The 17,995-nt window shown below is 36.8% G+C and overlaps 1 protein-coding gene across 5 annotated transcripts in view; it reads left to right on the top strand.

Annotated features, from left to right (window-relative positions):
* Positions 1 to 17,995, top strand: part of SBF2 (SET binding factor 2) — a 255,131-nt gene that overhangs the window by 139,446 nt on the left and 97,690 nt on the right. For all 5 annotated transcript variants that reach the window (XM_056353901.1, XM_056353896.1, XM_056353899.1 and 2 more), the window contains exons 7-14: positions 2,349 to 2,481; positions 4,083 to 4,191; positions 4,931 to 5,044; positions 5,899 to 5,976; positions 8,306 to 8,419; positions 8,952 to 9,080; positions 11,354 to 11,452; positions 15,839 to 16,043. In XM_056353901.1, the coding sequence (XP_056209876.1) occupies positions 2,349 to 2,481; positions 4,083 to 4,191; positions 4,931 to 5,044; positions 5,899 to 5,976; positions 8,306 to 8,419; positions 8,952 to 9,080; positions 11,354 to 11,452; positions 15,839 to 16,043 (981 nt within the window). The remainder of the gene's footprint in view (positions 1 to 2,348; positions 2,482 to 4,082; positions 4,192 to 4,930; positions 5,045 to 5,898; positions 5,977 to 8,305; positions 8,420 to 8,951; positions 9,081 to 11,353; positions 11,453 to 15,838; positions 16,044 to 17,995) is intronic.

Genomic DNA, 17,995 nt, shown 5'->3' on the forward strand with positions numbered 1-17,995 from the left:
AGCTATTCTGGTAGTAAAATGTTTGCATTTTTAAGTGCTCAGTTATTATATGCTATTAAGATTTTTGTGTTGTTTTATATCTGATGAGGAAGCCGATATTCAGAAGAGATTTCAAGTGTGAGATGCTGATACTGTATAGGTCTTAGGTCATTTAAAGGTATTAGACTTAAGATATTCCTTCTAGACTCTTGAATAGTCATAATCGACAGCAAGTTAATATCATATAGCTAGAAAAAAGGGCTATTTTTTTTTATACACAGCTTGTTTTCAATTGAATACTTTCTGTAAAGGAATGTGTTAATTCTTTGTAAAACATAGTTTAAAGTCAATAACATCCAGAAAATATTTTAGAACTGTTACCTTTCAGGCTAGGCTGCAGTTTTAAGACATGCAGAATGGAAACCCATCTCTTTCAAGAATTTTTAATTATAGATATTTTGATCACAAGAGGGTTTTTCAGGGAATTTAATTGTACCAAATGTTGAGAGTATCTGTTTTGTGAGTTTTTTAGGTATTATTTTCTCCAGTAATACCTGCCAGAACATTGCAGGTTTATAGAGGATTGTTTGAGAATTTTTGTGTCTGATTATAGGAAAAAAGTATCAGATGTTTGAAAAAAATTATGTGTCTTAGTAAGATACTTGCTGTGGAATGAAATTATGTAAACCTGTCCCCCCCAGCCTGAAAACAAAATTTTGGTTTAAAACAAAAAGTATAATCCAAAACAATCTTAAAAATATTCTGTGAAAGGAGCAAAGGTAGTTTTGCGTAAAAAGGGCAGCTGAAGTTTTCAAAAATTAACAGAGACATTTTTTACACAGGCAGCAGTTTCTAATTTTGTGTTTAATGTATATATACTGTCATAAATAAATACACAAGAAAGGATGCTATTTCAAGTCAGCTTCTAATAATTCACTGATGAGTGCTAATTCATTCACATGAGGCAACTAGTTCTATTTTTTTCATTAACGCTATCCTTACATTGTGTATTACAATGCAGTTTGTTTTATACTAGCACAATATTAATTATGCCACTGAAAACAATAGCAAATATTTGCAACAGTAACTCTAGCGTTATAACAAAGCCTTCTGTCCTTGAGTCCTCTCAAGTCTCTGCCTTTGATTTCATGAGTCTGTGCTTGGGATTCTTGGAGAACGGAGTTCAAAACCACAAGCTATTACGTTGTTGTTTGACTTGTTCATCCTAAGAATTAAGTCTTTTTTTCAGCAACCCTTCCCAAATCCCTTTTATTCTGAATTTCTGTTATATTTGTGAACGGAGCTCCACTCCAGCAAAGCAAATTATTAAACAACATCACGGGAAAGAAAGATTTTTCAAAACAAAGTGTTAATTATCATATTAGTCTAGTGGCTCTCCGTAGTCACACTTCTTATTGCGAAGATTATTGTAAGATAAGCTGTAGCTTTGTAAAGGTAGTACAGGCTGTCTTACTGATAACACAAGCTATGCCCTCAGGGAAACATCATACATTCCAGTACGTTTCAGGAAATTTCATAAATTTCAGCATATCTCACGTATCTCAGACATGTCTGCTTCTCAGGATGGGTCTTTGTTTTAAAGGAAATGTATTTTTGGTTTTCCCTGAAAACACATGGCTTTGTCTCCTAGGTAAATATCTTGTCTTAAAAAAAAACCCTCAAACCCAACAACAACGCATCATCTGATTCATGAGTCTTACCCTAAATCTGGTGGGGCTTGTTTTAAATGGTCAGCTCTTCTTTAACATACGCTTCTCATGACATATACGGTCTTGCTGCCTTTTTTTCACATTGTGACTTCTAGAATGCTCTCCATGGATAAAGTATGAATATATTTACTAGGAAGTCTTGTCATTTTCTTTTGAGCTCAGCAGTATTATTTCCCCACCCCCACGGAGATACATAAAGGTTTACAAGATAAGCCTAAATCAGTGACCAGAATTGAATTCTAGATACACAGAAGGCTATGCTGAAGATAAATGTAATACTGTTTGAAGTTGTTATTAAGCATTGCTGGGATTTGTGCTGAGAAGAGGAAATAAATCATCGAAAGTGATATTGAAAGGTAGATATAATACAATGTATTTGAAATATAGAAATACATTCAGATAGTATTTTAGCAACCTGCAAAATAGAAAGGAAGCTGCATTAGTTAAATAAAAGGTAGAAAAACTTGGACATCAGCCATTTTTGCATTTATCTTACGCTTTTTGAAAATTTCTCCTGGTAATGGTACATTTTAATGTGATTTTGATTCTTCTTTTGGCACATTGTTACAGTTTTCTCTCTCTCTCTCTCTCTCTCTTTTTGGTTGTGTGTGTTTGTTATTGTTTTGTGTTTTTTTTAAGGAATCCAAAATGTACTCAGCTTATTCTGTGCCGTGCTTACAGAAAATAAGGTTCTCTTTCACTCAGCCAGTTTTCAAAGGCTCAGTGATGCCTGTAGGGCTCTGGAGTCTTTGATGTTTCCCCTCAAATACAGGTGAGTTGAGTTTCCATTCTTTGAACTCTTTGACTAGTTTTGTAACTTACATAACATTGTCTTTAACAAAAGGAGTTGTGCTATGTTTGTTCAAACATGCAAAGGTTTTTTTGTGATAAAATACACAGGTCCTAGTCTGTACACATCATTTAAAAAAATGTGATTGCATCACAACAGTGGAAACAATTGAAGGAGAAACATCCTACCTACAAATACTGTAGAAACTCTACTCAAAACATCACATGGGTGGTAAAACTTGACAGTCATGATCCATGAGGAAATGCATGGAAAAGGTATAGGGGAGGTCTAATAGAGGCCTGACAATACGTAAGAGGAGGTGTGTGGCAGGAGAACAAGAGATTGGGGTCATAAACCGAAACAGGAGAGGGAGGTTTCTGACTCTGTGCAGGGAGAACATGTTTTATTACGAGGATACCTAAGCGGTGCAACCGAGAGCCTATTGCACTCCCATCTGGTAGGGTTTCAGGACGCAGCTGGACAGAGCCCAGGACAACTTGATCTGGATTCAGTCTTGATCCTGCTTTGGGCAATAGGTTGGACTAACGATCTCCTGAGGCCTTTTACAACCCGAGAGATTCTGTGGTTTTAAGATAGCAGCTGCATTAGTTTGTATCACAGATTGAAGTCACTGACAAATGTCCAGCAGAGAATTAATTAAAATCAGCAAACTGATCCTCTAAAAAACCACATCTGAATCTAGCATTTTGAAATGGAAAACTTATTATCAAGCTATTCTAGGAAGAAGACATTCATTCTGACTTACCTGTTTCAAAACATGCTTGTAATTTAATAGTTTTTATTTAAAATATTTCAGATATGGGCTTCATTTTAATATAGAATAAAAAGGAAAAAATGGAAAGTGAGTTTTTTAATGTGTTTTAATGTAAATATCTTAATGTAAAGTAGTCACAAATGTAAATTTTTAATAATTGTAAATTAGGTGTTGAAAGACATTGATAAATTTAGATCCATAGTTTCATGTCGCTCTGATGGAAACGCTGATATTATTATTTGTCAAATCAAGTAAACAATATTGGAAATACAGTGTCCTATACTTAATGTTTAGTTGTCAATTCAGTATCAAAGGAAAAGATGTCATTTAAAGATTTCTTCATTAACAGTACTTGACAAAAGGCTGAATTTGTAGGTGTCTGATCAAAAACTAGCCATGTTTTAAAAATGAAGGTATTATACATAACTTTAGGGTCTTTAGTTACCTAAAAGTTGTGGACGAATATAATGTCTGTATATCATAAATGTTACAAATATAAATAGGCTTCCCTTATTTTACATAATGCACTTGTTTACAATACATTGTAGAGGCTATAATATAATAATTTCTGGAGTTTACATGACAAAACAGCATAGCACTTTTTATAAAGAAGTATTTATCTAATACTTTCATCTTTTGTATTTTTGAAATACAGGTATTCATAGTAAATTTAATACATAATAGGAAGAATTGTTTGGGGATGTTTTGTTTTTTGTTTTCTGGTTTTTTTAAAGAAAAAAAGCTGTCCTATCTGAAAGGATAAGTCAGAAGCTTTTATTTTATTCTATTTTATTTAATCTTTTCACAGTTATCCCTATATTCCAATTCTTCCTGCACAGCTATTAGAAGTTCTGAGCTCACCAACACCTTTCATAATTGGTGTACATTCTGTCTTTCGCAATGACATTCATGAGCTTGTAAGTATGTCTACCTAGCCTCTTCATAGTCACAGTGTCATTTGTGATGTTTAGTTGCAGAGATTTTCTGTGCTTTAAAGATGATTCTATGAACAATTCATATACTTTTAAAATAATTCATAGAGCAAAGTAAGACAATCAGGAGAAAAAAAAGAAAAAGCATAAATTCTTTTGTAAACACATTGAGACTATAAAATGGAGGAGGGAGAGGATTTGGTTCTAGTGCAGGATGGGAGGGAATTGTTCCATTTCCAGCTTTATCATGTATTTGTCATGAGCTTGAACAATTCCCTTAGGATTTTCAAATGTATCCTCAATTACTTTATTTTATCGTTACTTTTTAAGCATGTGCTTGGAGAAACAACCAGGATTACAGAGCTGCCTAGAAATATGTAATTTTATCTACTGTTGTCCTCACTGTGTCCTTTTACAAACAGCCTATTAGATATCTCAAATCACTGAATACAGACCTGGAACACCCAGAAACAGAAGTCACTATTGAAAGTTTGGCCTAATTTCACTTTCTTTGGTTTACATTCATTTTTCGTGGCTAGATTCAGTAACATGAACTATTTGGAATATTTCTTTTATCGAAAGCATTTTATACATTAAAGCTAATACTGTTTTTATTTGTTTATTTTAACCTAAGTATGTGTAGATCATGAAATTTGAACTGTTGTGTTTTTAAACTATGCTCACAGTGTGCGCTAGTGATAATGTGTGTGTTTGTCCTTTACAGTTAGATGTAATCATAGCAGACCTGGATGGAGGCACAATTAAAATTCCTGAATGCATTCATCTTTCTCAGCTGCCAGAGCCACTGCTACATCAGACTCAAATGGCACTTTCTCTAGTATGTTTTGATACAAACCCCATTTACTACCCTCTCACCTATTTTTAAAGAATGAAAAATTCATTTCAGTATTAAATCCCTTTCAAACACACTGGAAATGTGACATTTAAAATGATGATTCGTGCCAAGATTCCTGTTTTTAGAAGAGTTTATTAGCAGAAGTTAAGAGTTAATGTCATCAGTAATTTACTGCTAAAATACTTTTTCGCTATTGATTTTCTGCCTTTCACTATTGATAGGTAGTAATTTTTCCTTCCTAATAATGATTTGTAATGAGACTTTAACCTCAGTATTTAAGCAGCATTGTTACTATTCAGTTTACCTTCTTTTCTGTTTTTATAAATTCCTTTCAACTATACATTGTCTTGAAGTTTAACAAATGAATAACCAATGAGTCTTAATGTTTATTTGTATGATGCCCCATATCAATATTCAAGTATTACTGATTCTGCATTAGGGAATCACCAAAAAAAGTAATTAAGTTTGTCGTCTTAATATCATTGCCATAAGTAAGAAATCACCTTATTTGGAGGCTTCTGAACAAATCTTTTTATCTGAAAGAGAAGACTTTGCTGTCTTAATCTGTTTCACGTGAATCAACTCTAAAATCCCTAACTGTATTGACTAGCTTTATTGACTGTAATAGGAGTTTTTGATGACTGGCTTGCTTATAGAAATCTGCAGCTGAGAAATTAATTCCACCTTTATTTTCATACAGTCTTCATAATTTAACTCAAGCTATTATTTGAGGTACTTACTATCAGTGAATATTAATTTGAGAAAGAAGAAAAGAAGTAATTTATCCTTTCCTCAGCAAAATGAGGGGAAAAAATTTTGTTTAAAAAATTCTCTAGGTTTTGCATCCTGATTTGGAAACAGCAGATTATGCATTCCCTCCCCCACGAACAGCTTTATCACACTCAAAAATGCTGGTAAGATTTCTGTGTTATGTCTGACTTTAAGTAGAAAAATTTAAGTAGACATTTTACACTAACTTTCTTTTTAAGATTTTCTACTCTGTGTTTTCTTTTCCATATCCATATTCTTTATAGTATTATTGGTAGAGCAAAGAAATGTCCTAGGACTTTGCATTCTGCCTTCTAATAGCATTGAAATGAGTTGCAGTTTTTATAAACATATTTGTATTAATAGGGAAGTACCTTATTTTCTTTTAATATTGTTGACTGTTGAGTTAAGTCTGTGCCTCCTCTGTTTCACAGACCAGTAAAGCTGCAGAATTTTACATGAGTGGACAAACTGGTCCTTTTGTGTGTTTGTGTAATTGTTAAAATTAAACTCTCCTATAGACGCCATCCTCCTCATCCCCCTCCCCCGCAAAAGCTCAGAAGCATTAAAAATGTATTTCAAGATCTAGATTTTAGAATAAGTATGAGTAAAGATAGGAGTGGTAGCTGTGTCAGCAAAATGTAGGTTATTGGGTTTATAGTAATAATGATAATTATCATACATTGTATGCTTGGACATACTGGGAAAGGAGCTATGTGTTTTTAACCATGCATGGTTAATTGGCTTTAATGAGCCTCAACCTGAATGAAACTATATGTATTTATCTATGCTAAAAGAAGTCTGTAGGAAGTTTTCTACTAGAATGTAGTTTATTTAGTTTAAAAGTAGTTGTGAAGCCTTGATAACTGAATAACGTGGAAAAGCTGCTTGTTTTCACTTGTAGGAGTGTCTAGAATGGAACTTCAGTTGGGACTCCAAACTAAAACCCAAAAGCCAAATCAAGAACACACACTGGGGTTTTTGTGTAGTTGAAAATGTAAAAATCCTAGGTGGTACAATGTATTTGTTGTTCTTATTTCTTGTTTTAAGATTGTCTTTCTCATTGCTGAAGACAGGGAATGTCACCCAGATTTCATTTAAACTAATGGCAGAATTCAGCTAAGATCTTACTTTGAATAGTGAAGTTATAAATCCATAAAATTTTGTAGCTAAACAAGAATTTTGTTAAATATGAAACAACGAACCATGTTTTCAAGTAGTCCAAAAGGTCAGGGTACAAATGTACCTGTTAAAATATTGGAGAGCAGCCTGGATACAAAGAAAATGAGACTATTTCTCAGTAATATAAACCCTTACAACAGTCATGTTCCTGTGAAGCGTAAAGAGACATCTCAAAAAATATTCCAGTGGGACAGCTTTATAGAATCTTATATATACCTAAAATTATTTCTTTAAAAAGTTTTTACAAGCTTTAATTTGTTCAGGTTGTATTTACTTGTTGTTTAGCAGATCAGCTGTTTACCTGATTAGTTAAACTAATACTATTTGCTGCTTGTAACTTCTGAAGTCAGACTTCATCTAAAAAGTCCTTTAAGACACCATAAAACCTGAAGTCATAAAAAAATCTTTAGGACCCTCAGGTTTTAGACACGGCTGCAGTCTGAGTAGGTACCTGAGAGAAGATAAAATAGCATGGGCGACACAGGATTTGATCACACTCTTCAGTTGCATCTTGGGCCAGCTGAAGATGTCACTGCCCCAAGTCTGCCCCCATCTGTTCACATAATTTCCATTAATCCGTCAATGTTTACGTAAGCACTCTTACTCTTTTAAATCAAAATAAACCAGGACTTTAAATATGTACGATTTTAAACTTTTAAACTAACCCCGGCTTACTTCAGTGGCAGTAGATTGGCACGTGAAGACATGAGTTTGAAGAGACCTAGATAAGTAGCTGAGCAAACTTAGGGCAGTCTCCTCAGCTGGCATAGCCACAGCGGGTGGCCTGTGGTGCTCTGAGCCTGGTTCCCCCAGCAGCAACAGTGCCAGCTTATGCTCCTATGCTTCGTTCCCTGCCACCCCTGCCCATTCTGATGGCACTGGAATGGTAGGCACTGCTTGTGTAGTGCTGCAGAGCCACACTTATTTTAGGGAATAAATGCAGGCTAAAATACCCTCTCTCTTTTTTTTAGCATCAATTTTCTCTCACGGGAGTTCCTTCGTGGGGTTCACTACATGACCACCCCAACAGTTACACTTGCATTGCACAGAATAAGCTTAGAAAAGATCACCAGGAGTAAAGGTGTGAATTTGTACTAACTCTTATCGTTGCTATCTGAGGACAGATCAGTGAACCTGTAGCTTGTATAAGATAGTTTTGTATGTGTACAAGTATCTCCACTTTGTATGCTCTGTTGATGAATCTGTAGGCATTTTCCAGATAGCTTTATACAAAGTGTGCAAAAGTTTACAATACAAAGATGTTTTGACAGCATATTCAATTACTGCTTACAGGATAAAGAAGTGCGAGCAATCTTCCTTAGGCTATTTGCACAACTTTTCCAAGGATACCGGTCATGTCTTCAGCTGATCAGAATTCATGCTGAACCAGTAATTCATTTCCATAAGGTAAGGAGAAGCGGTTATGTATATTTAGTTAGTATTTGTCTGTGCCATGTTATTTCCATGAGCTTGCTTTTTGAACAAGTGTTAAAGTTTAAAAAAACCCAAACAACCAATAAACCCAAATGTGATAAGTGTATAATTTTGACATAGCACTATATTGATGCATATTAGTGGGACTAATTGTAGAGTCAGTAATGAAATGAGAAACAAAGTTAACATTAAAATGTAATGCAAATAAACATTTGAGGCATTATTGTGGAACTTTGAAAACATATGTATGTCATTAGAAGACAATACTTGAAAGCATTAGTTTTCTATTTTATTACCTATGAGATTTGTAAAATATGTGCCTCAAACTTCCTGTTACATTGCTTCTGAATTTAGGTATAAGAAGATACTAGGTAGTATGAAAGACTTAATTAGAAAGTATCACAGATTAATATAAGCTGGTGAAAACGTGTAACTATTAGTGCATAAATAGTTGCAGTTTTGATACTGATAAAACAAATGCATTTTTTTTCTCTCTTTATTGCAGGCAGCCTTCTTGGGTCAGCGAGGCTTAATTGAAAATGACTTTCTAACCAAAGTTCTCAATGGAATGGCATTTGCTGGTTTTGTGTCAGAGAGGGGTCCGCCTTTTAGAGCCTGTGATCTTTTTGATGAGGTGACAACTATTTCTGTATTCCCAAATAAAACTAAAATATATCTATGATATTTCAGCATGTGAAGAATTATTAAAGTGTTTATGAATCTTTACTGTTTATTATATAAAGTTTATACTAATCTTCTTAATTCTCATTTTCCACTAAGCATACTTTTCTAACTTACTTAAATAATATTATGCCCTGCTAATATGTATGAAGTTAAACAGTTGTATAAATCATGGTAATGCTGTTTCTGTTGTCAGGTTTGGAACTTCATCATGCATTACATGTGCTAGTACAGAATTATTTTGAGTAATTTAATTATGTTCTTAGAAACACTGAAAAATGAATTGAGAAAAATTAAATACATACCAAACAATATAAACTGGGACAAACATTTTTTCTTTTAAAAAGTAATGCCATATTTTTACTGTGCTGGCATTTATTTGAATCACAGAATGATTTAGATTGGAAGGGGCCTCTGGAGATCATCTAGTTCAACCCCCCGACTAAAGCAGGTTCACCTAGAGCAGGTTGCACGGTCACGTCCAGGTGGGTTTTGAATTTCTCAGAGAAGGAGACTCCAGAGCCTCTCAGGCAGCCTGTGCAAGGGCTCTGTCACCCCCAAAGCAAAGACTTTTTTCTCATATTCAGATGGAATTTCTTGTGTTGCAGTTTGTGCCCGTTGCCCCTTGTCCTGTCGCGGGGCACCTCTGAGAAGAGCCTGGCCCCGTCCTCTTGACTCTCGCCCCTGAGATATTTGTAGACACCCATAAGATCCCCCTCAGCCTTCTCTTCTGCAGGCTGAACAGGCCCAGCTCCCTCAGCCCTTCCTCATCAGGGAGATGCTCCAGTGCCCTCATCATCTTCTCCGCCCTCCGCCGGCCCCTCTCCAGCAGTTCCCCATCTCTCCTGAACTGGGGAGCCCAGCACTGGACACGGCACCCCAGGTGCGGCCTCACCAGGGCAGAGCAGAGGGGCAGGATCACCCCCCTCGACCTGCCGGCCACGGGCCTCCTCGTGCACCCCGGGGTCCCGCTGGCCCTCCTGGCCGCGAGGGCACGCCGCTGGCTCGGGGCAACTTGCTGCCCACCGGGACTGCCAGGGCCCTCTCCGCAGAGCTGCCTCCAGCAGGTCAAGCCCCGGCCCGTGCTGGTGCCCGGGGTCGTCCCTGCGTCGGTGCAGGCCCTTACCCTGCCTTTGCTGAACCTCATGAGGTCCCTCTCCGCCCAGCTCTCCAGCCTGTCCCGGTCCCGCTGAATGGCAGCGCAGCCTCTGGGGAACCAGCCGCTCCTCCCAGGTCTGTATCATCAGCAAACTCGCTGCGGGCACGCTCTGCCCCTTCACCCAGGTCATGATGAGTAAGTGGAACAGGCCTGGACCCAGCACTGACCCTGGGGGGCACCGCGAGCTACAGGCCTCCAGCCAGGCTCTGCCCGCTGATCACAGCCCTCTGAGCTCTGCCATTCAGCCAGTTCTCCATCCACCTCACTGTCTGCTCATCTAACCCACACTGCCTGAGCTTACCTGTGAGGGTGTTGTGGGAGGCAGTGTCCGAAGCCTCACCGAGGTCAAAGTAGACTACATCCACCGCTCTCCATTCATCTAGGCAGCCAGTTATTCCATCATAGAAGGCGATCAGATTGGCCAGGCATGATTTCCCCTTGGTGAATCCATGCTGAGTACTACTCCTGATAACCTTCTCTTTCTCCCCAAGCTAAGAGATGACCTCCAGAATGAGCTGTTCCATCATCTTTCTAGGGATGGAGGTGAGGCTGATGGGCCTGTAGCTTCCTGGGTCCTCCTTTGTGCCCTTTTTGAAGACTAGAGTGAGCCTGGCTTTCCTGCAGTCCTCAGGCACCTTTCCTGTCCTCCATGACCGTTCAAAGATGATGGAGAGTGGCTTAGCAATAATATTTGCCAGCTTCCTCAGCACTCAGGGGAGCATCCCACGGGGGCCCATGGATTTGTGGGAATTTAGACTACAAACAGAGCTTGGTGTTTATTCTGCGTAGTAATATGAGAAGTATCGATTGTGGTATTAGAAATGTTAGGGACGTTTTAGGTATGTAGGTCTTTCTGTGTTATGTAGGACTAAAATATCTCTATAAGCTCTATATGAAAGTAAAAATGTCTTATGTTCCAGAGCACTGTGATTCTGCACATGTTTTCAGTGTTCACTTTTCTTTGCTCAGTTTCAATTTAAGATGAACATTTCAAAACTTAAATAGGAAATAAATTATTTTTAGGTGAATTATAAACATTTTTGTTTCCTTTTTTTTCTTTTTTAAAGTTGGTAGCCTTTGAAGTCGAAAGAATTAAAGCTGAGGAGGGTAACCCACCAAAAATGATAAAGCATGTTCGAGAACTTGCAGAACAGCTCTTCAAAAATGTAAGTTACTATACCTGCTGCACTTTTGGAGTTGACATGGAAGCACTGAAATTTCATATTTATGAGATTGATCCAGTATCTGAAAATGGAAATGTCTGCTTGTGGTAGTCTTAATCTACATTATGACAGAAGACTTTGGAACTTTAAATGTCATCAATTTTGTACATGTGAAGGAAGTTCAATATAGTAATACTGATTTATTAATGCTAATATTGATTTATGTAGAGCTACTGCTGCTTAGCATCCTCTTTTCTTACTGTATATTCACAGGGTGTATATAAACTGTTAATTTCTCTGCTGGAAGCTGTCGATGCCAAATACATCTCTTTTCTTGCCGCTCAACAGTTTTCCATATGAAAACTGCATTTGGTTTTGCATAACGTATGCTTTCAGCAGATCTTTCCTGCTTTGCAACCCAGTCCCATGATTTGTGTGCTCAGCAAGCACGATTTCATTTCTTACAGGCTGTTTCTTGGACTCTTTAGGTTTCATGGAATACCATTTCCAGTTTAATTCTTGCCTTCCTATCATGCCTTTACATTACACGGTGCTTTTGTAAAATCTCTTACTGTTCCGTTAGCTGGTGTTGGGGGTTTTATGTGTTCTTTGGGGTTTTTTTGGCATCAGCTAATCTCCATTCTCCTCACACTTCCTCTGGTTGTTCAGACTGCACGAAGCAGTACCTACCACACCATCAATTAATGCCTTTATCAGCTTTTCTTTTCAATATCCCGCTTCCCCAAAGCCATGATTTACATCTACACTTCCATAAAAACACCACAAGAATCACTAAGTACTGCTAAGTTCTGGGGTGTTTGGGGTTTTCTTTTGGGTTGTGTCTGTCATTTTTCTTTTCCCAGATCAATTGCCTTTAAATATTTCATCACTGTCAATGCAATCTTTGTTTGGGATAAAATTAGTATCTTTTTCCATAGGAAGTCCAAAATGTTGCAACCAGTGCATTCGGCAGTATTTTGTGTTGTTAGATTTTGGATATAAAAATACAGCTGTGTATTTCAAGTAAATGAAATGCGTGAATAGTAAAGTGTGTTAAATGAGGTTAGTCTGGCTTTAATATTGTCTTTGTTGCAGAATTTGTGGGTCTGTCTTCAGGCACACTCACTCACACGCTGTATCTCTTTTTTTACCTCAGAAATTGCCGAATTACTGTTATGCTTTTTTTTGAAGGAAAGAATGGATACACATTTTAATCTGTGTTGTCAATAGCAGTCATTAGAAGAGAGAGCAAATAAATCATTGTGGACTAAAGCCACTTCACATTTAAAAATGTGTATGAAATGTTGTCTCTTGTCCATATGCGGTATGGCGTACTTACTGGAGTACCTTAATAGTAAGTGTACTGATAATCCGTGCACTGACACTTCAGACTTACAATAAGAGAATGTATCTTGTGGAAAACGAAGAGAAACATCAGGCATTAGAATTTTTGTTACATAGATTCATTTCATCCATGTGATTTAATCCGTAATAAAATATTATTTATTCCATGGCGTACCTCCTCATCCTACAGCATTCTCTTAATAAGTACTGATGGAATAATTTTCTATTATGAACTAAATGGGAAATTAAACCTGAATATATATAAATTTTTTTGCTACTAATTTAATAGTGCTGTATATAGCAATGTGCATTTTTCAAATTCAAGTCTTTTTTTCAGGTTAACACTGTCAGAAGGTATGTTAGTTGACAGTTCTGCAACATTCGAGACTGTTAGTTTTTAGAAAGTCAGTGGGCAATATTAAAGTTAGCTAGTTTTATCGGGGCAAGAGATGAGTGAATTCAAATTTGGGGAAGATATAGCAGGAAAAATGAACAGTATTATAATAAAGTTTCTTGAAAATCAATTTGTCTTTTAAAAAGTTTTGATTTCCCCAAGAGCTAAGACTTGTTATAAGCATATAATTATTGTGCTATGATCCCATAAATATGGGAAATTGATTCAATCAATATAACTGCTATTATGGTACTAAACTACTCCAAAGGAAGTGATAAACATTTGTATTTGTTTTCTAGTGGGTATAGATCCCTTTTAGAATGAAAAAGTCTGTAAAGCATATGTGCATGTGCACATGTGCAATTTTGCACTTAAATTATTTATTAAAATCAGTGTCAAAACTAATTCATTTTAGTCTTTTCTTATGATGAGATTTATGTATACTGTTGTGATTGAGCTGCTACTTCACTACCACTAATTCAATGACTTCGTGCATTTAAAAGTCAGATTTTTAGTAGTTATGCATACGCCTATCTTAGAATAAATCACTGTGATGAGTGAATTGCTTCTGTAAATTATGCCTAGAGCTGCCTGATTTTAAACTCACTGCATGGCATATTTTGACATCTTGTTCCACAGTTTTAAGTCATCATATTTTAAAATGTGACAGTCTAGATACATGTAAGAGACAAGGTTTGTTAGGGGGAGGTGATGTTTGTATTAGTCTAGCTGGTACACGTGGGAAGTCTAGAGAGGTTTTTGGCATATACTGCTTCAGTAGTTGACGAAATTAGACCTACATTCCTAACAGCATGTACAGCTGACGTTCATGATGTCCACGATTAAAGTACCTCTTCCTGTATATTTCCTCTGGATGTCTCTTCTCCATAAAATGGAATGTGGAATAGTTATTCTCCCTTTCTGGCTTTTTCTGCTATATGTAATGTTACTCCCTGCTGAGACTGTTCCTTTGCTCTGCCTTGCTTCTCCTGGCATCTGCTGCTCTCATCCCCCTAGTTAGATTTTTTGGCTTGTTTCGTTAAACTTTCCTCTGCAGAGAAATTATATGGCTAAGTAGTTGCTTTGTTTTGGCGGCTGTTTCTCAAGTTGATGCATTTGATATCCTTGTTGCCTTTTGCTCCCATAAATGAAAATATTAAGCTAGCTCCTGTTTACAAGTTTTATTGCAAGCTAGTTATGCTTGTATAAGAGAAACCTAATTGATTGAGTAGCACTCTTTGGTAGTGGTACGGAGCCAGTAATAAGTAACAACATAGATTCAAATTAGGTAACAGTAAATTCAAAAACGATTAATCATAACCACTGGTATATGAATGAAGAATGACTCCTCAAGACATGAGATGTGATCCTGTGAATAGTGGTGTAATCCTTGTGGAACATGTAGATCTTGGCTGTATTTTGGAAAAGGTACAAACTGAAGCCAGAACAAAACTCAAACAGAAAAAAGTATCAGTCATTTGAGAAAAAAAAAAATATTAAAGAAATTGTGAAATTTCACATCGTCAGGATGCCTTTCTGGAAGGTGTGTTTTAAACAAACTGGAATCAATGTGGAGGCAGTTGAGAAACTTAGTGGTTTGTGACATATGTGGTCTTTCTGATTGCTGAACAGCAGAGGCAGAAGATGCATATCAACATTTAGGAACACATATTGCACTGACACTGCGTCTGCTATTGACAAACGCTAACGTAGCTTACCTGCATAAAGCAAGTCTTCAAATGTCCTGCATAGAGTTCCAGCTCTCTTGTATTGTAAAACAAGTAAGTCAGAGTTCTGCAATGTGAAACTTATTTTTATTTTTTTTCTTAATTCTGAAGACCTCTGCAAGAAAACCCCAAAACAAGGATAAAAGCTTTCTTTGGGATGGCTTATTACAGACCATAAAAGAGTGAAGAAAAATGTATGCAAACATTTATTGTCACATTGGAAATTCTGATGGTTTTGCAACAATAGAATTCTTTTTTATCCTTTGAGAACACCCCAAGATCTGATGTGACAGCTTGTTTTTTACTTTCCTTGTAGCTTAGGCCCATCGTTTACTCTCTTTGATCACCTATATTAACTTCTAGATTTTTTTTTTTTTAGTGCAAACAGTGAACTGTGTGACACATTTTTATGGAACAAACATAGAAAATTGGTCCCTAATGAGGGATGGCCGTAGTTTGATACAACATGGTACAAAAATGAATTTTCACTTCATAGTCTTGATCAAGATGAGAATATTTCTCAGTACTCAATGAAGAAATCTGTGTTTAAATATTCTTCAACCCTCTCTCTAATGAAGAGGTTGTCAAACTAATTTCTATTCAAGTCCTAAATATTTATTAAGCTGCATAAAAATCAACATAAGTTAAGCAGTGATTTTCTTTAGCTCTCTTTCTTTTTGAATTTTGCATGTTGAGAAAAATAATTTTATAAAAGCCTTTAACAAAGTTGGGAGTATTACAGATAATGAGTCAAGGTGATATGAATACAAAATGTTGTATTAGTCATCTGTATTAGATACTTGGCTTCTTAGTCTTTCAGGTATGACAGATACACAGAACAGCAATAAAATTGGATGAGACAGATAGTAACGCTGCCTTATGTATATACACATTTGTGTATAACCTTTTGCTTTTGACCTGCAGGAGAATCCCAATCCCCACATAGCATTCCAGAAAGTGCCGCGGCCCACGGAGGGCTCCCACTTGCGGGTTCACATCCTCCCTTTCCCCCGGATCAATGAGTGCCGGGTGCAGGAGCTCCTCCAGGAAGGCCTCGCAAGGAGTCAGGGTGCCCCCCCTGCCACCCGAGGGGACAAGAAGTGTGTTGTTCCAGCGGGTCCCCCTGTTGGTATGTTTACTTGTTCCCCAGCTTAAGTATTCGTCATCCTATCTCATGAGTTGAATATATAATTAGCACAGCTGCAGTGTGGTGTTCCCGATTTCATGTTAATACTGTATTTTAGTGACTGTAGTAAACCAGTACATAGACTGGCATGTTTGCCTTTGCTATTTTAAAACCCTTTTGCACAAGCCTTTACTAAGAAGTCAAACATCCGGAGTGCGAGTGGCATAATTTCTAACAACAACAAAGGATTTGTTCTGAGTTACATTGAACTATTAAATTAGGTATTGTCAACTCATCTAGGTCTGATGAATATCACCACAGGTTACTTGTGGGAATGGCTGAACCAAGCTTTCAATTGTAGGGTTTTCTCCTTTGAGACTAGTGGAAGACATGTAAATTACTGGAAAAAGGCAAGGAACAAACATAGCATCTGTCTCAAAATAAATAATACCTATATTCAAATATAAAGAACGGATGTAGACATTGTAGACCTGTTAATTTCATTTGAATGCCAGAAAAAAATTATTAGTCATAGTCATATTTGTCATTGTGAATGATGATGTAAACAAGCATGTTTAGTAAACTTGCAGGACACATGAAGCTGGCAAAACTTCGCATAGGCATGAGCAGCTGACTGGGCAACAGTTCTTCAGAAATTAACTTGGGGTATATAACGATCGTAGGGCAAACATGACACAGCTATGTCAAGCTATTGCAAAGAAGATGGGCATCTAAGTAGCATGTATAAACAGGAGTACAGTCCGTGAGCCCCATGGAGAAATCCTGTTGTCGTACTTGGTAAGACCTCAGTTGGACTGTTTATATCTGTTTTGGGACTGTTTCCATTTTTGGTTCTGTTGGAGAGAGTTCAGAAGAAAGCAACAGGAATGACCAGTGGTCTGGAGAATGTGACCTACAAGGAAAGATGAAGCATTGTTTAGACTGAAAAATAGAAGACTGAGGGAACACATAATAGCAGTCTTCAATTACATAAAAGGCTATTAAAAAAAGAAAGGGAATAGTCTGTAGTGATAAGAAATATTGGGTTTAATTGCAGTACAAAAGTTATTTTTCAGGAAAAACTTGGTCAAATGAGGATTGTGAGGCAGTTGAACGGCTTTCTTGTGAAGCCATGGAGTCTGTTATCACAGAACTTTGGGAACATATTAGACAAACATGAGAAACAACATAAATACAGTTGATCCTGTCTAGGGACAGCGGGATGAAGTAGATGGCCTCTTGAGGCCCCTTCCAAGCCTGTTTCTTTTTGGATTTATCTAAGAGGAGGATAAACTCTATTCACCTGCCTTTGCTCTTGACTATGTAATTGAATCTGTTACTTATAGAAAATTTAAAGGGTGTGTGCTCATGTTCTGTTGCCTTTCTTTAAAAAGGCAGATGCCAGAGAAGGTTTTCTGTCTTAATAATTTAATTTTTATGTCAACATTGGGTTTTTGTTTGTTTTTTTTTTTTTTCCCCAAGGAACAGTTTTCACACTCATAATCCCTGCTGTCCTGTATGTCAAAGTCCTTGGATATTAGGAGCTCATTATTATTTACAAAAGCCCATGTTCTGCATTTATATTCTATTTATTTGGTACTACAGACAAAAAGAATGTTAGTTGTTCATTCTGAATTTTCTTGAAAATGTAGAGCTAAACATTACATTAAGAAAATGATCTTTAGCTCTCAGCATATTGGGACCTAGATAAGCTAACAGGTTTTATTCCATGTCACAGAATTCTTGGCATGGCCAATGAATTCTTTAGGAAAAAATAGTTATCTACTGTTACAAAATAGGCAAGGCTACGTAGTTCATTGCAGAACACACACATGCATATATATATCTCTCTGTATTATTAATTTGTATTTATTTTTATATTCCATTAGTATGTGGTACATCAGTATAGACACAATCTCTTTGTGCCTCTGAGACTAATATAATAAGTAGTAAAG

Source organism: Falco biarmicus, chromosome 10, assembly GCF_023638135.1.
Source record: "Falco biarmicus isolate bFalBia1 chromosome 10, bFalBia1.pri, whole genome shotgun sequence".
NCBI classification, from domain to species: domain Eukaryota; kingdom Metazoa; phylum Chordata; class Aves; order Falconiformes; family Falconidae; genus Falco; species Falco biarmicus.